The sequence below is a fragment of the Chiloscyllium plagiosum genome, chromosome 34 (assembly GCF_004010195.1).
Source record: "Chiloscyllium plagiosum isolate BGI_BamShark_2017 chromosome 34, ASM401019v2, whole genome shotgun sequence".
Lineage (NCBI taxonomy): Eukaryota > Metazoa > Chordata > Chondrichthyes > Orectolobiformes > Hemiscylliidae > Chiloscyllium > Chiloscyllium plagiosum.
The window spans coordinates 7,793,766-7,819,180 of NC_057743.1; the positions used below are offsets into that span (position 1 = coordinate 7,793,766).

Below are 25,415 nucleotides of genomic sequence, written 5' to 3' on the forward strand. Positions count from 1 at the left end.
ATCACCTTCTCAGCCTCTCGAATAATCCTCAGTTCATCCAACTGCAGCTCCAGTTCCTTAACTCGTTCTGTGAGGAGCAGGATCTGACTGCATTTCCTGCAGATGAAGTCGGCAGGAGTATCGGTGGTCACCCCTACCTCGAACATCCTGCGGGAGGAACATTCCACTGCCTGCGCTGCCATTAGTCTACACCTCGTCTCTGAAAACAAGAACACTGAGTAGCTTACCTGTGGACTTTAAAATTAGGTTAGAGGAGGAGGATGGGAGGGAGGCCCTACTATATAGGGCCTGTGGTCTAGAACACACCCAATATCAGTCACTTACCTTCCTGACCAGCTCTGCGCTCCAACCTCACTTCCGCCTAGCTCGCGCCGCTCTCTGCTATGAGAAGACCGTTGGCGTCGAGGTAAGTGACTGCTTTGTCAAACGCATCCTGAAGAACAGTATGCCTTCATCACCAGGTTATTGTCCCACAGATTTATTGGGAAGTACAAACTTTTGGAGCGCTGCTCCTTCGTTAGATCGATGTTCATCTTCTCTGTTGCTTCATGAACAAATTTAGTCCAGTTAATCAACTGCAACGTGTCCAGCAGTAATTTATAAACCGATGTTTTTCCAAGTGACAAATGCAGCAAATATATCTAGTGAGCTGGTTGGATATCATTTGGAGATAATGATCCAAAACACAAATTGATAAACTCACTAGATGTATTTGCTCAGTTTATTGTTTTTCTTGATTTTGCAGACTTTAAGTCCTTTGGCACCACCTCCAGGGTTAGTAGATTGTGGCCAGACTCACTGCTATTTATACCCTTAATTACATCATCAATTGAGTAGGCATCCTGCGTAGACTCGGTAACTTTGTTTACTTTTGAGAACTACCAGCCTATTACAGAGGAATCTCAATTATCCGACTATCAATTATCGAAATATTGGATTATCCGAAGGAGATCTCGAGGTCCCGATAGAAACATTACATTAAAGAAGTGTTCCCAACACTGATCACGTTTTTTGTTTCCAGTGATTAAAAGTGAACTCACTTTACTGAAATGCTGTTGAGAACAGTCCTGGACTAATGGGAGCCCAGGCACCATCTCCAAATGACTGATCTCCCACCCTCCCTCTTTTCCCCCCACACTTGCCCTGGAGTTCTACACTGGCATGTACCCTATAACCCCCTTCCCCCAGGTAATCTGTTCGACATTGTCCTGTACAGGGCAAAGGTGGAACCTGTCAAAAAGTTGTGTGTGTGGCCGTGGGTGTGTGTGCTATTTGGAGACTCTCCTCACAAAAGGCGGCAGCAGCCGCAGTTTTGTTGTTGGTGTCCATTCTGGCGGCCTTGGGAGGGGGCGGGGGCGCGGTATTGGACGGGTGTGGGGGTAGGGTGGGGTGAGGCAGTGGTATTTTGCAGGGATGGGGTTGGGGTAGGGGGTATGGTGTTGGGCAGGGTTGTGGGGATGGGAGGGGGCAGGAGTGGAAGTAGGCGGCAGGTTGTGTTGGAGGGCGGGGAGTGTGGGAGATGAAGGGAGGCGGTGTTGGACGGGGTTAAGGGGGCACAAGGTTGGATGGGGTTGGAGGACGGGGTTGGATGGGGTTAGGGACCGGGGCTTGCGCGTGGTGTGCTGCTGCCTCGTCTCCTGAACGGGGAGCAGACTTAACAGAAAACTCTGAGCCCCATATGAATGGCATTTAATCAAATAACTGAATAATCAGTTATCCAAATGAAGTAGTGCCTGCCCATCTCGTTCGGATAATCGAGGTTCCTCTGTAAATACCTTCTCCATTTTTATTTTAAACAGTGTCTCTTGCAGTTTTTTTTTTCTTCTCCCCATATTTAATTTGGTTCTCTAATGTCTTTTTGAGCATCCTTTTTCTTTTTAATTTTAATCATTATCATTAAAATAGAGGAGACTCAGCTCTGTTTTTATGTGTACATCCTTTCATATGTTCAAATGTATTTCAGTTCCCCCACTTCATTCCCCATAATCAGATACTGCAAATACATTGTAACATTCTGCCATTACTTTTTTGTTTAGATATTTCTCCATTTTCTACCTATCTTTATCCTTAAAATTATGTCCCTACAGTGTATTCGGTTAATTGAATCCCATCTAATCATTGCTCTGCAGTTTTTGTATTTTGAATATTGCTAAAGGAGATGTTTCGTTAAAAAAAATTATCTCTCACTCATCAGGACAATTTGCAAGAAAATCTTTTTGCTCACTCAGGACGGTTGTAGGTTTTGCAAGCACAGGCTGACTGAGTATCATCATCATCTTGCCTACTGTGAACAGCCAAAGTGATATGCTGTTTGATATGATGCATCAGACTTTGCAAAGTTCACAATACAGTGTCCAACTTGAGATACCTTCTGCAGTTGGGCAATTTCTGCCACATAATCCCATGTGAAGAATTATGCTAATGACCAATTTAGCATTGTCAGTCAGGTTCAGTGTGTGGCATTCTTCCAGTGCTGGAAGGAACATACATTAATACAGAGGGTCCTCTTTGCAGATAGACAGAATGTGCATCTGTCTCCATTCCTCAAAAGAGATGATTGTCATTCTCTGGTTCATTTTCAGGGCAGTGCTGTTAACAATCAAGGCAAATCTGAATAATTTCAAACTTGAAAATGCTTGGCATTTAACTGTCAGTCTTCTTAACTGAATTACTCCACATGGCAGTAACCCTACCAATTACACTTCACTTGCCAATCAATCAGCTGTCCTCACACAATATAAATGTTGGTCACCCTGTACTTTGGTCATTTTTGCAAGTCGTCATGATGAGTGCAAGATGGAAATCTTCAACAAAATATCTTTTTTTTACCAGAAATGTTCAGGTTCTGCAATAATGACTAGTTCTTGTATCTTTCTGAAATTTGCTTCTCAAATCTTCTTCCCATGACTTGGAAGTCTGTAGTATATACCCAACAACATTAGCTCTTCAATTGTATCTCTTACTGCTCGTCAAATCAATTTTGTTTGAACCATCAAGAAAGTAATTCCTTTCCAGAGCTGTCACAATCCTTATCTTTGATCAGTCTTGTTACCCTGCTCATTGTTTTTTCCTTTTTAGAGTCAGAGAGATGTACAGCATGGAAACTGACCCTTCAGTCCAACCCATCCATACTGACCTGATATCCCAACCCAATCTAATCCCACCTGCTAGCACCCGGTCCATATCCCTCCAAACCCTTCCTATTCATATACCCATCCAAATGCCTCTTGAATGTTGCAATTGTACCAGCCTCCACCACATCCTCTGGCAGCTCATTGCATACACGTACCACCCCCTGCATGAAAAGATTGCCCCTTTTGTATCTTTCCCCTCTCACCTTAAACCTATGCCCTCTAGTTCTGGACTCCCTGACCCCAGGAAAAAGACTTTGTCTATTTATTCTATCCATGCCCCTCATAATTTTGTAAACCTCTATAAGGTCACCCCTCAGCCTCCGACGCTCCAGGGAAAACAGCCCCAGCCTGTTCAGCCTCTCCCTATAGCTCAGATCCTCCAACCCTGGCAACATTCTTGTAAATCTTTTCTGAACCCTTTCAAGTTTCACACCATCTTTCCGATAGGAAGGAGACCCCAGAATTGCACGCAATATTCTAACAGTGGCCTAACAAATGTCTTGTACAGCCGCAACATGACCTCCCAACTCCTGTACTCAGTACTCTGACCAATAAAGGAAAGCATACCAAATGCCTTCTTCACTATCCTATCTACCTGCGACTCCACTTTCAAGAAGCTATGAACCTGCACTGCAAGGTCTCTTTGTTCAGCAACACTCTCTAGGACCTTACCATTAAGTGTACAAGTCCTGCGAAGATTTGCTTTCCCAAAGTGCAGCACCTTGCATTTATCTTTCCTCAATACCTTGTAGCCCAGTTAAAGGATAGAATTCTGTATGCACTGTATATTGATGTAGACAAATAAATATAATGCATGATTATCATTTGGGAAAATTCAGACACCTGTGCCCATTTGGTGTTTGATGTGATAATGTGCTAGAGGAATACTGGAGATAACAGGGCCATCAGTCTTTCAGGACAGACTGAATGGTAGTATCAGTCTCTGACACCATTGACTAAAACATACAATATAAATACAGTCGGTTCTGCTATAACGCGGTAGTTCCGTTCTCATGCAATCCCATGATATAAGCAAATCACGTTATTGCAGCACAATGTAATGAGGCTGGAATTGTGTTATAACCATTACATGCTTTAAAAGTTCGCACTTTAGAAACAGTGTCCCCGGTTCGTCAATCATGTTATAGTGAATTTGCATTAATGAAATGCGCGTTACAGCAGGATGACTTGTAATCAGATCTATTAGGTATGTGAAAACAAACAAAATTTCCTCATTGAAGTTTCAGTGACCTGTAAAGATTGGAGTAGCACAAGTTTTAATCTTTTTGTTATGTTCACTGTGACAGCTTTAGTAGGTTTTAGGAAAATGTAGATGGGTTTGTTAGATGAGCAGAGCAGTGGCAGATGCTATTTAAGTCTGATAAGTACAAGGTGATGAGCTTTTGAAGAAGAAATGAGATGTGGGAGTACTTTTTGAATGTCAGGACACTGGGTAGCTCAGAGGAATAGAGGGATCTTGGGGTAATTATCCATAGATCCCTAAAGTCAGCAAAGCACGTGAATAGGATTGTCAAAAAATCATATGGGACAATTGATTTCAATAGCTGTGGTGTAGAGTGAAGAATAAGGAGGTAATGATGGAGTTGGATAGAGTTTTGGTTAGGTCACAGCTGGAGTACAGTGTGCAGGTCATGACACCTTACTACAGGAAGGGTGTGATAGCGTTCGAAAGGGTACAGAGGAGATTCACCGGGATGTTGCCTGGGATGGAGCAATTGAGTTGTAAGGAGAGACTAGATAGGCTTGGATTGTTTTCTTTAGAGCAGAGAAAGCTGATGGAGGACATAATTGAGGTGTATAAGATTGAGAGGTTATAGACAGGAGGATTGGGAGCAGCTGTTTCCCTTGGTTGAGGGGTCAGTCACAAGGGGGCATAGTTTTAGGATAAGGGATAGGAGATTCAGAGGGTCTTTGAGAAAAAAAACTTTTTCACTCAGATGGGTGGTGAGAATCTGGAATAGAAACCTTACAACCTTTTAAAAAATATTTGGATGAGCACTTGAAATATCATAACGTTCAAGGATACGGGACGAATACAGGAAATTGGGATTTGCACACCTTTAGTAGTAATTGTTTGAGCAGACTTGATGGGCTGAATGGCCTTTTCTGCACTCTGAGTCTATGTGTTATATAATATTAAATAGGGTATTTGCATGTATGTCTAATGTTACAAACCTTTGTGTACTAATACGAAGGTTGTGACCCCATGTTTTAGATCAGAGATTCTCAACCGTTCTTTGGTCACGGCCCCCCCATGAGCTCTTCTCAGATTCCAGGGAGCCCCTTTCAAGCAGGGATACAACACAAACAGGTGGACAGAAAATCATTTAATATTGAACACCAAGAAAACTTGAACGTTATGACGTACTGGACAAAATTTTTTAGAAAGTCTGTATGAAATTAAACATCTGTCAGCCTAATGCGATCCTTGAGCTTGATACTTTTCTGCAAGTTGCATGATATTGGGCTCCAAATTAGACAATGACAATCGGAGATCACCTCTTGGTGGTTGCAATATCAATTCTGTTCCTGGATTTTGACAAAGAAACTACCTTGCAGAATCCGCTCTCAACCAAATATGTTGAGGGAAAGGCAATTAAAAAATATTTGGGCTTTTTCAATGTGTTGTAAATTTATTCGGCAGATCACTCTTGATCCAAAAATCATTTTGTAACTGACTGAACTGACGACGTGCAGTTATATCACTCTGAAGATCCATCAACCTCTCTTGAATTCTGCCTCAAATGGGCATGGGATTTGATGACGTTTACAACCTTTATGACAACTGAAAGTGAAAGATTGAAATGTCCTCCTAAATGTTTAGCTGCTAAGTGCTCCCTGTGAATGACACAATGAATAGTAAAGACAGAAGGTATAACTCTTTTTAGGTGGGCAATGAATCCTCTGTATCGACCAACCATAGAAGCAGCAACATCAGTTGCACAAGCAATCATATTCTCCATTGGAATACTGTTCTCACTTAAGTAACTTGTGACTTCTTCAAAAATAGACAGATAGACAGTCCCCTTATATTCGTTTTAATCCTCCTGGCAAACAACATCTCTTCCATTAGTTGGTTTTTATTCCAGAATCTCTCATAAGCCATGTGAAGAGCATCTTTATTTTGTAAAGTAGTTTTGTCTAATTGTCAAGTGAATATCTTGGATTGTAATGAACTGACCAATCGCTCTTCAATGTTCTGTGCCCTCTCATCGATTCTTCTGGCAACAGTAGTATTACTTAAAATAATTGCCTGAATTGCTTCTTTGGCACTCAAATTCATAACATCAGATATTATTATGGACACTGAAGTCAGAATAAATCACTTACTAATGTTGTGAGCATTTCCAGTTTTAGCAATCAGTTTACTAATTTTGTATGATGCAGTAAGACTCTTTCTGTGATGTTTGAGTAAGCATTTGTTTCAGCATTGGCTTTCTCTCAAAATGATCTGGAAAGTTTTTGAAGAAATCTAAGGGTTTATCTTTCTTATCCGGATGCGAGGTATTCAATTTTTTTTTTCAATTTGCTTGGCCTCATGCTTTCATTTGACAATGTAATCATGCAGTTCAAACACATGGGCAAAGATGAGTTTTGCAGAATGCGATGAAACCCATACGATAAGTATTCCACTGATAATATTTTTTCACCAAGCAAATCATGGATAGAATTATTTCTGAAAATAATAAAAATAATCGTAAAGCACTTCTTACAAGGAAAATAATGAACAAACGAACTAGGAAAAAAATGGCTAGCAAAACACGCTGATCTTCGGATAATGAGGTATGGTGAGAACTTTGTCTGAATACGTTGACCTGGTGCAGTCTGATTCGCGACTGACTCTGAAGTGAGGCTGTATGGGAGGAGCTTAAGCAATCCATTTCCCAGGTCCGCCAAATTCAAACAGTGTGTTGGAAAGATATTATAAATAGGACTACTGACTCCAATGAAGCTTGTTGCTTGGGTATTTCATCAGTTTGGTTACCAGGGCCTCTATGAACCCTTGTGGCTCCCTTCTCGCAGTTTTCAGTCTGTGGCCCCACTTCAAATGTGCCAGGGCCTACTGAGAATGGCTGTTCTATGTTATGGGCCTGCAGAATCACTTATTCAGCATCCATCTCATCACAGCTTGAATTTTACGAGTCATATAGCACATAAACAGATCCCTCTGTGCAGCTAATCCTTGCTAACCATAATCCCAAATTAAACTAATCCCACCTGCCTGGGCTTGGCCATATCCCTCCAAATATTTCTTATTCATGTACTTCTCTAAATGCTTTTAAATGTTCCAAGTTTACCTACATCCAGCACTTCCTCTGGAAGTTCATTCCACACACAAACCATGCTGTGCTTAACAAAAAAGTTACCCCTCATGTCTTTTTATATTCTTTCTCCTTTAACCTTAAAAATATATCCCAAGACTTGAAATCCCCCACTCTAGGGGAAAGAACCTGCCATTCACCCTAGTAATTTCCCTCATGATTTTATAAACCTCGATAAGGTTACCCTTCAACCTCCTACACTCCAGTGACAAAAGTCCCATCCTGTCCAGCCTCACCTTATAACTCAAACTCTCCATTCCCAGCAACATCCTGATAAATCTTTTCTGAATCCTCTCCAGTTTAATGATATCCTTCCAATAACAGAGCAACCAGAACTGAACACAATACTCCAGAAGAGGCCTCACTAACATGCTGTACCACCTCAACATAATGACCCAAATCCTATATTCAATGCTTTGAGCAATAAAGGCACATGTGCGAAATGCCTTCTTAACCACCCTGTCTACATCTGAAGCAACCTTCAAAGAATTAGCTATCTGAACCCCTAGGTCTCTCTGTTCTACAATACTACCCAAGGCCCTACTTTGAATTGTATAAGTCCTGCCCTTATTTCTTTTACCACAACATTTTAGTGGTTTTAATTACATCATCTCATTCTTCTGAACCAATATAGCTCCAGTTTACCTAAACTGACCCTCACATAGTTGGTGTCACCAAAGCTTTAGTCTGTGCATCTGGATTCCAGAGGTATGGAACAGAAAAATAGATTCTTTGGTCCACCTCATCTGTGCTGACCAGACGTCGCAATCTGACGTAGTCCCATTTGCCAGCATTTGGCCCTTATCATTCTTAACCTTACCTATTCATATACCCATCCAGATGCCTTTTAAATGTTGGATTTGTACCCACCTCCACCATTTTCCCTAGCAGCTCATTCCATAAACGTACCATGAAAACGTTACCCCTCGGGACCTTTTTAAATCTTTCCCCTCTCACCCTAAACCTATGCTCTCTGTTTTTTTTGGACTGTCCCAACCTGGGGAAAAGACCTTGGCTGTTCACCTGATCCATGCCTCTCATAATTTTATAAGCCTCTAACCACTCAGTCTCTGACTCTCCTTGGAAAAAAAGCCTCAGCCTGTGCACCCTCTTCCTATAACTCAAACCTTCCAGTCCCAGCAACATTCTTGTAAATCCTTTCTGTACCCTCTCAGGTTTAACATCATCCTTTCTATAGAAGGGCGCTCAAAATTGTACATAGTATTCTAGAAGTGGCCTCATTAACTTTCACTGCCTTCCAATTCACTTGCAAGTATATGACTATCTGACTCTGTGCATTTTCAAAGTACAAACTCGCTGTTCTTTGGTCCTCTATTCACCAAGGCATTTCTGTCATTATGCATGCTGATTTAGGTTGATCCCATACTGCCCTCCATTCTACTTCCCTTAATTCCAAGGGTTGAAAACCTGAGTGGAAATGATGGCCAATTGGTTTAGCCATCTAGCAAGAGCACGTAAACTCTATTCAATCCTGCTCTTGTCAGGCACATACTCATAATTTCCTACTTTTTCTTGCATGGCTTCAACTCCATGTTCCTGTGTGCCCTGATACCATTGTTAGTCGAGAATCTAACCACTTATGCCTTGAAATAGTCAATTACTCTCTCTGCCATTCTCTAAAGAAGGCTCTCAATTCTCTGAGAAAAGATTCCTCCTTATTACACTGTTAAATAAGAAATCCTTGATTTTTTTTAAGCTGTGCTCCATTGTTGTTGTCTCTCCAACAAACGAACCATCCCTCAGAATCTTGTATGTCTCAATTAAAGTCACCTTCTAAACTCAAATGAGAAGAGGCCCATCCTGTCTAGTCGTCCCTCGTAAAATAACCATCCCAGGTATCAGCCAAGTGAACATTTTCTGAACTTGATGTGGCGGTACCAGTGTTAGATGGGGGTGGACAAGTTGAAAATCACATGACATCAGGTTATAGTTCAACAGGTTTATTTGGAAGTACAAGATTTCGCAGCGCTGCTCCTTTGTCAAGTATCTAGCACAGTTGGACAGAATTTATAGCAAAAGGTCATAGTGTCATACACTGATGCAATATATTAAACAAACCTGTGTTAAGTCTTTCATCTTTTAGAATGGGCTGCAGGTTTTGATTCATTAATATGTAAATTCCAGAACTACTTTCAAGTCACATTCCCAAGATAACTTAAGGTTTTATTTTTAAAAAGTGATATCACATCTCAGCTCAGACAATGCATTAAAGGTGTGAGGTTAGAGTCTGTATGTATTCCTGTCTTGAGTCAGACTGGTTCTATTTCCAAAATAGGAATTTATAAATTGCTGTGCCAGACCGGAATGTTCCCTCCCAGTCGGGGACCACTTCAACAGTCAGGGACATTCAGCCTCAAATCTTCGGGTGACTGACCTCCAAGGTGGACTTCTGGATATGCAACGATGCAGAGTGACCGAGCAGAGGCTGAAAGCCAAGTTTGGTACCAATGAGGATGGCCTCAGCTGGGACCTTGGGTTCATGTCACATTACAGGTGACCCCACTACTCTATACACTCTCACACATACACTCACATACATACTCATGCAGTCACACAGTCCGTCTCTCATACACACGCACTCTCTCAGGCGTACGCGCGCACACACAAACACTCACACCAATGCACACACTCTTTTAGGCATATACTCCATCACACTCTCTCTCTCATACTCCCACTCTCTCCGTACCTTACATGCATGCACATATGCATATAAGTCTGTGGGGTGAATTTGTATTTGCAGATACAATCTATTTTGTTCAAAAAGCATACAATCTGTAAGCAATCAATATTTGTTATAATCCATGTGACATGTTATAAATTCTTACTTTGGAAATAGAACCAAAGATTAGAATACATACAGATCCTAACCTCACACCATTAATGCATTTTTTTTACTGAGATGTCACTTTTTTAAAAAGAACCTTAAGTTATCTCGGGAATGTGATTTGACAGAAGCATTACATATTAATGCAGCCCATTCTAAAAGATGACAGATTTAACATCAGTCTAGATTTGTGTAATATATTGCATTAATATATGACACTATGATCTTTTGCTATAAATTCTGTGTCCTATGATCCTACTTGACTAGCTACCTGATGAAGGAGCAACGCTCTGAAAATTTGTACTTCCAAACAAACTTGCTATAACCTGGTGTCATGTGATTTTTAACATTCTCTGAACTATCTCTGCCTTTACTTTTTTTAAGCAAAGAGACCAGAGTTATACATAGTATTCGAGATGAAGGATCACCTGCTGTGTGCAACTGTAACAAAACTCCACTATTTTAATATTTCACTTCCCTTTGCAATAAACAATGATATTTCATTTGTCTTCCTAATTATTTGCTGTACCTGTATACTACCATTTGTGACTTGTGCCAGTACACCCAATTTCCGAGTTCCCCATTGTCTCTCCATTTAACTAATATGGTGCTTTTCTATCCTGTCAGCCAAAGGGGAGAAATTCACACTTTCCTAAGACAAGCCAATATCCAATTCTCAGCTGCAGCCTTCCAGTGCAGCATTAGAATGTAGAGCCATAGTGTACTGAGAAAGTTGTCTGTAAGGCCCTCCTGTTCCCGAACTTTATTCATCATTACACACACGATGAGTTTCGAGAAATGAGAATACGTAGCAATGTAGTGCATTAGGTAGATGCATTTTCAAAAAAGAAATTATTGTCTCCCTCTTAACATTTCCTGGAGTTATAATTAGTTGTGTTATCTTTGTTCAATATACCAGATACAGTTATGAGATATCATTGTATCATCAAAAAAGGGTGGCATGGTGGCTCAGTGATTAGCACTGCTGCTTCACAGTGCCAGGGACCTGGATTCAATTCCAGTCTCGGGCAACTGTTTCAGTGGAGTTTGCACATTCTCGCCTTGTCTGCTTGGGATTCCTCCAGTTGCACCAGTTTTCTCCCATAGTCCAAAGATCTGCAGGTGAGGTGATTGAACATACTAAATTGTCCACATTGTTCAGGAATGTGTAAGTTAAATGGATTACCATGGAAAATGTAGGGTTGCAGGGATAGGGTAGGGAGTGGGTCTAGGTGGGATGCTCGTCGGAGAGTTGGTGTGAACTTGGGCGGAAAGGCCTGTTTCCATACTGTAGGGATTCTATAATATGCGGGTCATCTTACCACTCCTCGCTATAAGCCAGTGGCAGATCCTAAATTTGCTAAGTAAAAATGTGTCTTTTCCTATGACCAGTCTTACCAAATGAGGCAAATTTGTACAAGAATAGCTACTGCCAGTAAATGATACAAGCAATTTTCTGAAGCAATTTAAAGCATTGTTCTCTTTATTAGTAATAATGTCATTTTAAATAATGAAAATGGCAGTTTAACTAATTGACTACAGAATCCAATATGAAACCCCAAAATCCAATTCTTGGATATACCCTGTTAATTTAGCAATACACAAAGAATAGTGAATAAGAGATGTTGGTAAGGGCACCTTTTTTTTTGAAACATAGATTTTTCTTATAAGTAAAACTCATGCAATCTATTTCAGTATTTGGGTTCTTCAATATCAAATGATATCCGACTTGGAAATTGGCCATAAGTGCTTTAATCAGCAGTGTGATTAATCAAGTCAGGGCCACAGATGACATTATTTTGATATATAGTGCACAGACCTATGGGCATCGTGTATATTATAAATGTATGGTGGATACGTTCATATTGAAAGTTGAAAGAAAATATTTTTAAAAATTCAAATTGTTGATATGTAATGTTTAATGTTTTCCTGTAACTCTCTTTGCAGCTGCCAAGCCTGAGAAAGTTGCTAACCACTGTCCACTGTGCCATGAGAACTTCCAGCCAGGGGAGGAGGTAAGAACTTGAAAATGCAGTCAGGCCATAGCACTTGTTCAGCATTCAAGTGCAAAGGTTTCCAATTTATATATTAGAAGAGAAAATGCTTTGTAATCCCCCTTTTTTTGTAAATCTGTTCCAATATTCTCTGTATTTTCTTGCTATATGCTGTTATCGTAAAATTAGCTCTACAGACAGTTGTGGGCAGCTCATCGACTTTGAGTACATTACAGCTGATCCAATATTGTGTAGCCTATGTCCATTTCCAGCAGTGACCCCTGACTGGTGAGGATGATCAGGCTTGGCTTGACGATAGTAAGCTACTTGGAGTTCTTCTTGTGTAATTACAACTGAATAAATTGATTCAGCATGGATTAGGGATTTCATTTAGGAAATGAGTATACTTTAATTTATGCTGCCCAGATACAACCTGGTGGAATCAATCACTTGGCTTACATAAAACCTCCCTGATGGTTATTAATTTTGTTTTTAGTGGTATGAAAACTTGATGAGTGATCTGGTCTATTGTATTATTGTACAGTGATTTATGACATAAGAATAGAGGAGATCTACAGGATTGATCTATTCCACTAGAATATTGTCCAGGCAGTGAATCCAAAAATTCTTTTCAAAATCTCTTTGGCTCAATTAACAAGCTTTTTACGTTTATTCAACTGGAAAATTATGAACATTTTAATTTGGTTTGCAACAGTTAGCAAGTAACTGGATACATGAAAATTTTGACTCAAGAATAATTTAGTTGCTCTAAAGAATTAATTTGTTGACCTCCTCTTGGTTGTACCAGTTAAAATATTTCTGAAAAGGAAATGGTTGAATAATTGATGGTATTTGAGCGTTCTAAGGCTCAGTACTTGTGAAAGTGATTTGCATGCCTTATAGGGGCCCCTTGGTTACTGAGTTGTTTGAACAGTACCAAGGAAGGAAAAATTACCAAGGTTAAAGTCAGTCACGCCAATTAATTTTGTACAACTTGTTCTCAGAACAAAGGGGAGTCATGGCAGTTGATGAACCAGGGAAGGTAATGCCACTAAACATATAATCTAGAATTATTAACGTTTTGGGGCCATGAAATTGGATCCTGCCATGTCCAGTGATGAAATTTGAATTCAATCAAAATCTCAATTGAAAAGTTGGCAGTAATTACTGCCAATTGCTGTAAACGCATTGGTTAGTTAATGTTCATTAGGAAAGGAAATCTGCCATTCTTACCTGGCCTGGCCTCCACGTTATTCCACATGCATGGCATTGTGGTTAACTTTTAACTGGCCTGATGAGCCACTTTGTTTTACCAAACGGCTACAAAGTCTAAAGAAAAGACTGAAACTGGCTTGACCACCTCTCATTGATCTAAGAACTGAAAAGTAAATTGCAACAAGCCATATTGACTCTGCAAATTCCTCCTTGTCAACATCTAGGTATTTTATCAAAATTGGGAGAGCTGTGTCACAGACTACTTGAGCAACAACCTGACATAATCCTGTTCGTGTTTAAAAATGTTTCAGGCACAGGCATCACAATCCCTGGTTATCTCTTGTCCCACTGGCTGGCCAGAAGCACCAGAGGTGACAGCGTATTGATGTACAATCTTGAAGGAGTTGCTCTAGGAGTTCTCAATATTGTGGATTCCCAAAATCTCATGGCATCTGGTTAAACATGAGCAAGGAAATCACTGCTAATTACCACATCTTACTTCCCTTCAGCTGATGAATCCATGCTGCTCAGAATTGAACACTTGTTCAATGATGGGGAGCCCAGCACTTCATTGCTAATGTCAAAGTTGCAGAGTTTACATTCATATTGAGCCAGAAGTACTGAGTGGATGATCATTTCAACTGCTTAAAAATCACAAATACCAGTTTTTCAGCAATTCGATTCACTCAAATGATACCATTAAAATGTTGAAGGCACCGAGTATAGGTAAGGCTATGGTCCCGGACAATATTCCAGCGCTAGTACTGAACATTTATGTTTCAGGGCTAACTGTGCCTCAAGTGAAGCTTGTTCCAATACAGCTACAACACTGGTGTGGAAAATTGCCAAAATGTATCCTGTGCCCAAGAAGCAGGATAAATCTAACTCTGACAGTCGTTGCTCTGTCAGTCTAATCTCAATCATCAGTAAAGTGATGGAAGAGATTATTGGCAGTGCTATTAAGCAACAGTAACTCAGGAATAACCCACTTACTAGTGCTCAGGTTGTAATTTGATAAGCCCACTTGGCTTCAGACCTTATTGCAGCCTTGCTCCAAACGTGAACAAAAGTTTCAATACAAAGGTGGGGGTGACGTCAACATGACATTTGGATCAAGAAGCCCAAGCTAAATTAAGTTATTACATTAAGAATTGGGGGGAAACCTCTTGCTAGTTAAAGCCAAATCTAATAGAAAGGAAGCTGGCTATGCCTGTCAGAGGTCAATCATCACAGCTCAAGGACAACTTTGCAGGAGTTCCTCTAGGTATTATCCTAGGATCAACTATCTTTGGCTGCTTTATCAATGACCTTTCCTCCATCATAATGTCAAAAGTCTGGATATTCATTGACTGTGCAATGTTTAGCACCATTCATGACACCTCAGATACTGAAGCAGTCTGTGTTCAAATGCAAGATGATATAGAGGGTTGGGCTGAAAAGTGGCAAGTAATATTAGCGCCGCAAAAAAGCCAGGAAGTGGCCATCTTCAACAAGAGAAAATCTAAGCATTGCCCCTGCTGTTCATTGGCATTACCATTGCTGGATACTCCATTGGCAACATCTTGGGGTTACCTTTGACCAGAAACTTAACTGAAATAGTCATATAAATATGCAGGTGCAAGAGCAATCAGAGGCTAGGAAATTTGTGATAACTCTTCCTGCTTCCCCATTACCTATCCATGTACAAGGCACATGTCAGGAGTATGATTATAACACTCTCCATTTGGCGGGATAGATGCATCACCAACAATACTCAAGAAGTTTAACATTATTCAGTTCAAAGCAGGCCGCTTGCTTGTATCCCTGCACCACCTTGAACTTTTGCCACAGTGAGAGCGATGTGGACCATCAGAAAGACTGCCTATGTCAAATTACCTCGATTTCTTCAACTTATTCAAACTCCTGTTGATCTGATTCTACTCTGCATCAAGTATAATTCATCCTTCAAGTCGGTCCTTAAGTCTCCAAATCCCATCCTTATATGGATTTCAATCCTTTCAAGTCGCCTCACCATTTTGTATTTGTAGTCTCCAACAACCCTGCATCCCATCACTGAATTCTCTTTACTCAGTCTCCACCCCAAAATTAATTTGCCTCTCCCTTTGATCTACCTATGATGGCCTTGCCTACACAACCAAGGTTTCTTTCACTGAAATTTCAATGTTTTCCACTTAAGAACCTCCCTAAAATTCAGCTTTGCTTAACTGTTCCATATTACAAATTAGGCAACAATTTTAAAATTATAATCCTAATTAAAGGGTCTCAGTGACACTCATAAATGACTCAAGGTTCATTTTCACAATTTAGTTGTCCCTGAGTCACTCAGCTTGCATAACATGCAGTGTAGGCCTGGAAGGATTGTAGCCAAGTAAATTTCTTTTTTTCACTGGAATAAACTACTGTAAACTGTGATGTTGAATCTTAGTGAAATTCCTCACACTGTAATGGTGTCGTGAAGTTTGGTAATCTCTGTTCAATACCTGTTGCATACTTACAATCTCACATAGTAGGAATTTTTAAGATTCCAATTCTGGCAAGTTAATAAGCACCTGTACTGCAGCAAGCAAATAACTGCTTGAAATTTTGCTTGGCAGTGGCCTGATTTGTAATAGATTTCTCTCTAGGCGTGGTATTACAAAAGTAGCATTCAAAGGTCATTCTTTTTTGTAGAATAAGCAGAATATTATTGCCTAAGAGAATCCGGTGTGATATGAGTATCTATGTTATGTATTTATTTACCTTTGCAATATTAAAGATGTATAATATTAACATGTCAAATGATTCCTTATTGCATCATTTCTCAAAAGACCATAATGTAAGTGCGTCATTGCCAATGAAATATTATGGGTATGTCAAACTGTTATAAAAGACTCATTGTAAAAGCCAGATAAGTTGGCAGGATCGTTTGCTGTAGGATTGGTTATCCTAGTAGCTCATAATTTTGTTAACCTATTATCTGCTGCTGTGAGAATTCTTGGAGTTTACGCTTAATGCTCATACAACTAAGACCATCTATTACCATCTTTGTATCATTACTGTTTACAGCCCCTCTCTAAGCTCACCTGCTGCTGAAACCATCACTCATTCCTTCAGAGTTTACTATTCCAGTGTATTGCTGAAAATGTGTTGCTGGAAAAACGCAGCAGGTCAGGCAGCATCCAGGGAACAGGAGAATCAAGGTTTCGGGCATAAGCCCTTCTTCAGGAATGATATTCCAGTGTATTCCTAACTGGCCTCCCACATTCTGTAAACATGAAATCGTCCAAAATGTAGTTGTGCACATCTTAATTTGCAGCAAGTTCCAGACCTTTATCAACCCTATGCTAATTGATTTGCATTGGATACCCTTCAAGTGAATATTGTTTCTAAATTCTCATTATTATCAGTCCTTTCCTAGCCTTAAACTTTCTATTTGTATATTCTCTGAAAACCCCACAACCACCCATGATACTTGTTCTCTTCAAATTCTGCAGTCCTGTGCCTCTCCAGTTCTAATTGTTCCACTGCAAGTGGCTGTGCCTTTGGGTATCCAGATCCAAAGGCTCTGGAATATCTTACATCTGGCTCATTCCTCCTTCAAGACACTAAGAACATTGAACAGTACAGCACAGGAATGGGTCCTTTGACCCATGACGTCGTACTGAACATGACGCCAAATTAAACAAATCCCTTATGCCTGCCTTGGTCTATATCCCACCATTCTTTGCATATTTGTGCAAAGACCCTTAAACGCCTCTATCGTATCTGTCTGTGTCATCACCTCTGGTAGCATGTTTCAGATTGCTACCACACTCTGTGGTTTAAAAAATAACTTACCCCTCACATCTCCTTTGAACTTTCCCCCTCTTACTTTAAATGAATGCCCTGTCGTATTAGACATTTCAGGTCTGGGAAAACGATTCTGACCATCAACACTATCAGTGCATCTCATAATTTTATAGACTTCTATCATTTTTTCCATTAGCTTCCACTGCTCCAGAGAGAACAACCTGAGTTTTTCTAGCCTCTCCTTTATAGCTTAAAACCTCTAATCCAGACAGCATCCTGGTAAATCTCTTCTGTACCTTCTCTGAAGCCTCCATATCCTTCCTATAATGTGGGAACCAGAACTAAATGCAATATCCAAAGTGTGACCTAACCAAAGTCTGATAAAGCTGCAACACGATATCCTGACGTTTGTACTCAGTGCCCCACCAATAAAGGCAAGCATGCCATATGCCTTCTTTACCACCCTATCTACTTGTGCAGCATCTCACACTTATCCAAGTTGAACTCCATCTGCCATTTCTCCACCTATATCTGCAACTGATCTATATCTGACTGTATCCTTTGACAACCTTCTACACGATCCACAAACAGCAGAGGTCCCAGTGCGGCTACCTGAAGAATACCACTAGTCATGGACCTCCAGTCAGAAAAATATCTTTCCACCACTGCACTGTGCCTTTTATGGGCAAACCAATTCTGAATCCAAGCCGACCGTGCCGGACCTTGTCAAAAGCCTTATTAAAATCCATGTAAATAATATCCAATGCTCCACCTTCATGGATCACCTTCGACACTGCCTCAAAATTCAATCAAGTTAGTAAGACATGACCTGCTCTACACATAGCAATGCTGACTGTCCCTAATTAGACCATGCTTTTCCAAATGCGCATCAATCCTATCCATAAGAATTCTCTCCAATAGCTTCTCATCTACCAATGGTCTAAAGTTTCCTGGATTATGTCTATTTCCCTTCTTAAACAGAGAAACAGTGTTAACACTTGCCAGTTCTCTGGGATCTCTCCAGTGGCTAGCGAGGATGTCAAGGCCCCAGCAACCTCCTCTCTTGTCTTTCTCAGTAACCTGGGGTAGATCCCATCAGGCCTTCAGGATCTATCCACATTAATGCTTTCAAGAGACCCAACACCACTTCTTTCTTGATCTCAAAATGCTCCTGCATTTTAGCTTGCTCAATACTAACCTCACTCTCCTCCATGTCCTTCTCCTGGGTGAATACCAGTGCAAAGTACTTCTTTCAGATCTTGTCCTCATCCTATCCTAGAGTGGTCTTACTTTCTCAGTAGTTAGCCTCTTGCTTTTAATGTATGTACAGAATACCTTGGGATTCTCTTTAACTCTATTTGCCAAGGTCATTTCATGGCCCCTTCTTGCTCTCCTAACTCCCTGCACTTGGCAAACAAATCTTTTCTGCATGCTTTAAGAGCATTATTCCTAAGGTTCAATGTCTAGAATTGAACACACACCAGCCGGTGCCCAAAATTTAATAAAACGTATTCTTTTCTTTCCTTTTGCTTCTATTACGTAGGAGGCCTTCGAAAGTGTGATGATGAGAGTTCAGAGGCATTATATTCCTCTTAGAGTGAAAGGCATCGCTGGTAAGGTTAGGGAACAATGGATGAATATAGATAGTGAAGTTCTCGTCAAGAATAAAAAGAAATCCGATCTGGCCAACTTGGAACGACTGGTCTCTCGAAGAGTATAAAGTGTGTATGGGTATTCTTAAGATGCAAATGAGGAAAGCAATGATAGGATATGAGACCCTTGGCAGATAACGTTAAAGGTAATCTAGAAAGATTCTACAAATACATTAAGAGCAAAAGAGCAGTTCGAGAGAGTAGGACCACTAAAAGATCAACGAGGTTGGCTTTGTGTTGAACCTCAGGAGATGAGAGAGATACTAAATGAATATTTTATGTTAATTTTTACTCTTGAGATAGAAATAGAGGCTAGAGAACTCGGGGAAATAAATATTGATGTTTTGAAAACATTACAGAGGAGGAAGTGCTGGAGGTCTTAGAAAACACAAAGGTAGGTAAATCTCTAGGACATGATTAGGTATATCCCAGGATGTTGTGGGAAGTTAGAGAGGAAATTGCAGGGCCTCTAGCAGAAATATTTATGTCATCTATATAAACACGGGTGAAATGCTGAACGACTGGAAGGTGCCTAATGTTGTGCATTGTTAGGAAAGCTTGTAAGGAAACTGAAACCCATGAGTCTGACATTGGTAATGGGTAAGTTTAAGGTGATTCTGAAAGATAGAATTTACATCCAGTTAGAGAGGCAAAGATTGATTAGGGATAGTTGGCATGGTTTTGTGCAAAGAAAATAGTGTCTGACAAACGTGGTTGATTTTTTTTAAATAAAGTAACCAAAAATTGATGAGCGCAGAATAATAGAAATTGTTTGCTTGGAATTTAGTAAAGCCTTTGACAAAGTTCAGCACGGTAGACTAATTAGTAGTTAGATCACATGGAATTTAGGCTGAACATGTCAATTAAGGGTCATATTTTTAAGGTGAGAAGAGAAAATTTTAAAAAGGACGTGAGGGGCAACTTTATTTACACAGTAGTTTGTGTGTGAAATGAACTACCAGAGAATGAGGTGCCGGGTACAAGTTACAATATTTTTTTTAAAATTTGGATACGTTAATGAATCAGCAGTGTTTGGAGAGGTAAGGGCCAAGCACAGGCCGATAGGACCAGCTTGGTTTGGGAACAATAACAGTGTGGACTAGTTGGACCGAAGTATCTGTTTTCCTGCTATATGACTCTAACAAAGTTAAGAATGTGATGTTTTATTTAAAGATTCCTTAATTCATTCTGCCACTTCTCATGATTTGTGTAAATATACATCCAAATCTCGGTTCCTGCGTGCCTTTTAAAATAGGGGGAAGCAGTGACGCTGCTCCAGCTCCTTTATTTTGTATAATACAGGAGGAAGCAGTGACGCTGCTCTAGCTCCTTTATTTTCTATAATACAGGAGGAAGCAGTGACGCTGCTCCAGCTCCTTTATTTTCTATAATACAGGAGGAAGCAGAGACGCTGCTCCAGCTCCTTTATTTTCTATAATACAGGAGGAAGCAGTGACACTGCTCCAGCTCCTTTATTTTCTATAATACTGGAGGAAGCAGTGAATCTGCGCCAGCCCCTTTGTTTTATATAATACAAGAGGAAATGGACACACTGCTCCAGCTCCTTTATTTTCTATAATTCAGGAGGAAGCAGTGACGCTGCTCCAGCTCCTTTATTTTCTATAATACACGGGGAAGCAGTGACGCAGCTCCAGGTCCTGATGTCCTGAACAAGGTCTCCACTCAGTGCTGCCTTACACCAATCCGCATAACTGACTGATGCTCTTGCCCAATTTAGGGGTGCGCTACTCTAAATCTCTGAAATGGTATTGTCCAGCCCCAATTCTCCTATTTCGTGCAATACAGCATAACGCATCCATTTAGCACTGAACTGCACTAATTTACCCATTATCTGTCGCAATGACTCTCATTTAGATAAGCCCTTTCCCAATTTTTCCATTTAGTAGTTCCTTGCAATTATTCTCCAATTTAGTGGAGAGCTAAATTCAGAATTCTTAAATTGAGGTGTGGACACGTTGGATCGAAGGGTCTGTTTCCATGCTGTACATCTCTAAGGCTGTAATTAGTGCTCCGCTTCCCTGCACCAATTCTCCATTTACCAATCCTGCACTAATTCGGGAATTTCTCCAACTCACCCATTGAGGTTATCCTGCCCCAGTCCTCCCACTTAGAATTTAATGGCACCTGCATGAATTCTCCAATTAATGTTGGTTTGCCTCAATTCCTTCCAGTTAGTTGTTCCCCGATACACCTTTTCCACGTAGGATGCCCTGCTGAATGTGTTTTTCATTTAGTGATGCACTAAAGTGAATCTCCAATTTACCGATGCTTGCAACATTTCATCTTTTTATTGATTCCCTGGCCCCTATTCCCCAATTTAGACATGCTCTGCTCCAATTTTCCAATAGATTGGCACTCACACAAGTTTTCTAATGTAACGGCACTGTGCAGCAGATCTCCCATTTTATTCATATGCCTGTACTAATTCCCCCGTTGACTGTTGCCATGCACCAATTCTCTAATTAACTCCACTGTGCAACAGGTCTCTCATTTGCTGATGGCCTGCACCAATTCTCCAATTCAGTGTTACTTAGCACCTTTTCCCCAATTACTGACGTCCTGAACACGTTCTCCATTCAGTTTTGTCTTACACCAATCCTCATAGTGGCTGATGCCCTCACCCAATTTAGGGGTGCCCTACTCTCATTCCCGCATCAAGTATTCTCCTGCCCTAATTTTCCCATTTGGTGCTCACTGCATCAGTTCTCCAGCTATCAGATGTCCTTTTCCAAATTCTCTTATTTCGATAAGCCCTTTCCCAACTCTTCCATTCACCCCTTTCGTGGAGTGCTGCCAGAATTCTAAAATTGAGACATAAATAAGTTGGACTGAAGTGTCTGTTTCCATGTTGTACATCTCTATGACTCTACTTATGGCTCCACTGTTCCCAAACAATTCTCCCATTTCCCAATCCTGCACAAATTCTGAAACAGCACCAACTCTCCCATTGTTATTATTGTTGTTGTTCTGCCCAATTAAAAGGCCCCTGCATGAATTCTCCAATTATTGATGCCCTGCATAAATTCCTTCATTTAATTGTTCCCTGAACCCTTCTTCCACGTACGGGTGCCCTGCTGAACTGTTTTCATTTAGTGATGCACTGAACTGAAACTCCAATTTACCGATGCTTGCAACATTTCTTTTTATTGATTCCCTGGCCCCTATTCCCCAATTTAGACATGCTTTGCTTCAATTTTCTAATTTATTGACACTCACACCAGTTTTCCAGTGTAATGGCACCAAATCTCCCATTTATTGATTCCCACCAAATCTCCCAGTTACTCATACCCCTATCCTAATTCTTCCACTTACTGATGCCCTAGCTGATTCTATCATTGAAGGGTACGCTACTCTAATTCTCCCATTTCCTGGTGCCATGCACCCATTCTGTAATTTAGCTCCACTGTGCACCAGTTCTTCCATTCAGTATTTCCCTGCAACAATTCTCCCATTTAATAGACCGCTGCCAGAATTCTCTGATCTTGGCAATCCCTGCATCAAATCTCCAAATTACCGATCTGACACATATCTTCCCTTTCGTGGTAAACTGCACCAACTCCCCCATTTCGTGGTACACTGTATTGAATCTGGAACACTAATCCTTTGCAACGTTTGTCCTATTTACTGATTCACTGTCCGTGTCCTCCCATTTGCTCCAATTCTCGGTGTTATCAGCACCCTGCACCAGGTCTTTCATTTACTGATACCCCACACCAATTCTCCAATTCAGTGTTGCTTCGCACCATTTCCCCACTTGCTGATGTCCTGAACAAGTTCTCCACCCAGTGGTGCCCGACATCAAACCAATACTGACTAATGCCCTCTCCCAATTTAGAGGTGCCCTAACCTTAATCTCCCAAAATGTATCGTTCTGCCCCAATTCTCCCATTTAGTGCAACACAGTATAACTCACCCATTTAGTGCTGAACTGCATTAATTCACCCATTATCTGATGTCCTGTTGCAAATTCTCACACATTTCGATAAGCCCTTTCCCAATTTATTTACATTTAGTAGTTCCTTGCAATGATTCTCCAATTCAGTGTTGGTGAGCACCATTTCCCCCAATTCCTGACGTCCGGAACAAGTTCTCCATTCAGTTTTGTCTTACACCAATCCCCATACTGACTGATGCCCTCACCCAATTTAGGGGGTGCCCTACTCTCATTCCCGCATCAAGTATTGTCCTGTCCCAATTTTCCCATTTAGTCCTACACTGTATTAATTCTCCCATTTACTGCTCAACTGGAACTCTCCCATTTGGTGCTAACTGCACCAATTTGCCGTTATCGGACGCCCCATTCCAATTTCTCCTACTTTGATAAGCCCTTGCCCAATTCTTCGATTTGGTAGTTCCTGGGAACGATTCTCCAACTTCACGGAGTGTTACCAGAATGCAAAAATTGAGACAGAGACAAGTTGGACTGAAGTGTCTGTTTCCATGTTGTACATCTCTATGATTGTATGACTCTATTTATGACTCCGTTGCTCTGCACCATTTCTCCCATTTACCAATCCTGCACAAATCCTGAAACTGCACCAACTCTCCCATTGAGGATTATCCTGCACAATTTAAAGGCACCTGCATCAATCCCATCCAATTATTGATGCCCTGCATCAATCCCATCCATTTAATTGTTCCCTGATACACTTCTACCACGTTCTGGTGCCCTACTGAATTGTTTTCATTTAGTGATGCACTGAAATGAATCTCAATTTACCGATTCTTGCAACATTTCTTCTTTCTATAGATTACTGGCCCCCATTCCCCAATTTAGACATGCTCTGCTCCATTTTTCTAATACATTGACACTCACACCAATTTTCCAATGTAATGGCAATGTGCACCGAATCTCCCATTTATTGATTCCCACAGAATCTCCCATTTACTCATACCCCTGTACTAATTCGTCCATTTACTGATATCCTCGCCGACACAATCATTTGAGGGTGCCCTGCTCTAATTCTCCCATTTCCTGGTGCCATGCACCCATTCCCTAATTTAGCTCCACTGTGCACCAGTTCTTCCATTCAGTATTTCCCTGCAACAATTCTCCCATTTAGTAGACCGCTGCCAGAATGCTCTCATCTTGCGATCCCTGCATCACATCTCCAAATCACCGATCCTACACATACCTTCCCTTTCGTGGTGAACTGCACCAACTCCCGCATTGCGTGGAGCCCTTTATTGAATCTCGACCATTAATCCTTTGCAACATTTGCCCTATTTACTGAATCACTGCCCGTGTTCTCCCATTTGCTCCAATTCTCGAAGTTATCAGCACCCTGCACCAGGTCTTTCATTTACAGATACCCCACACCAATTCTCCAATTCAGTGTTGCTTCACATGATTGCCCCCAATTACTGACGCCCTGAACAATTCTCCACTCAGTGCTGCCTTACACCAATCACCATACTGACTGATGCGCTTGCCCAATTTAGGGGTGCGCTACTCTAAACCTCTGAAAAGGTAATGCCCTGCCCCAATTCTCCCATTTCGTGCAACACACCCATTTAGCACTGAACTGCACTAATTCACCCATTATCTGCTGCAATGACTCACATTTAGATAAGCCCTTTCCCAATTTTTCCATTTAGTAGTTCCCTCTAATAATTCTCCAATTTAGTGTAGAGCTGACAGAATTCTTAAATTTAGGTGTGGACAAGTTGGACTGAAGGGTCTGTTTCCGTGCTGTACATCTCTAAGGCTGTAATTAGTGCTCCACTTCCCTGCACCAATTCTCCCATTTACCAATCCTGCACTAATTCGTAAATTTCACCAACTCACCCATTGAATGTTATCCTGCCCCAGTCCTCCCACTTAGAATTTAATGGCACCTGCATGAATTCTTCAATTATTGTTGCCCTGCATCAATTCCTTCCATTTAGTTGTTCCCCGATACACCTCTTCCACGGACGGCTGCCCTGCTGAATGTGTTTTTCATTTAGTGATGCACTGAACCGAATCTCCAATTTACCAATGCTTGCAACATTTCCTCTTTTTATTGATTCCCTGGCCCCTATTCCCCAATTTAGACATGCTGTGCTCCAATTATCTAATGTATTGGCACTCACGCCAGCTTTCCAATATAATTGCATTGTGCACCGAATCTCCCATTTATTGATTCCCACCAAATCTCCCATTTACTCATATCCCTGTACTAATTCTTCCATTTACTGATGTCCGAGCCTGATTCTACCATTTAAGGGTGCGCTACTATAATTCTCCCATTTACTGTTGCCATGCACCAATTCTCTAATTTAGCTCCACTGTGCACCAGGTCTCTCATTTATTGATGGTCCACACCAATTCTCCATTTCAGTGTTGCTTAGCACCTTTTCCCCAATTACTGATGTCCTGAACATGTTCTCCATTCAGTTTTGTCTTACATCAATCCCCATACTGACTGATGCCCTCACCCAATTTAGGGGTGCCCTACTCT

The 25,415-nt window shown here is 40.9% G+C and overlaps 1 protein-coding gene and 1 non-coding gene across 2 annotated transcripts in view; both read left to right on the forward strand.

Moving 5' to 3' along the window:
• Nucleotides 1–25,415, forward strand: part of cep104 (centrosomal protein 104) — a 226,267-nt gene that overhangs the window by 148,845 nt on the left and 52,007 nt on the right. Inside the window, exon 15 of the mRNA XM_043675400.1 lies at nucleotides 12,270–12,337. Coding sequence (XP_043531335.1) covers nucleotides 12,270–12,337 — 68 coding nt within the window. The remainder of the gene's footprint in view (nucleotides 1–12,269; nucleotides 12,338–25,415) is intronic.
• On the forward strand, nucleotides 3,954–4,086 carry LOC122540497. Its single transcript, XR_006309327.1, has one exon. It is a non-coding gene; the product is annotated as a small nucleolar RNA U109 (small nucleolar RNA).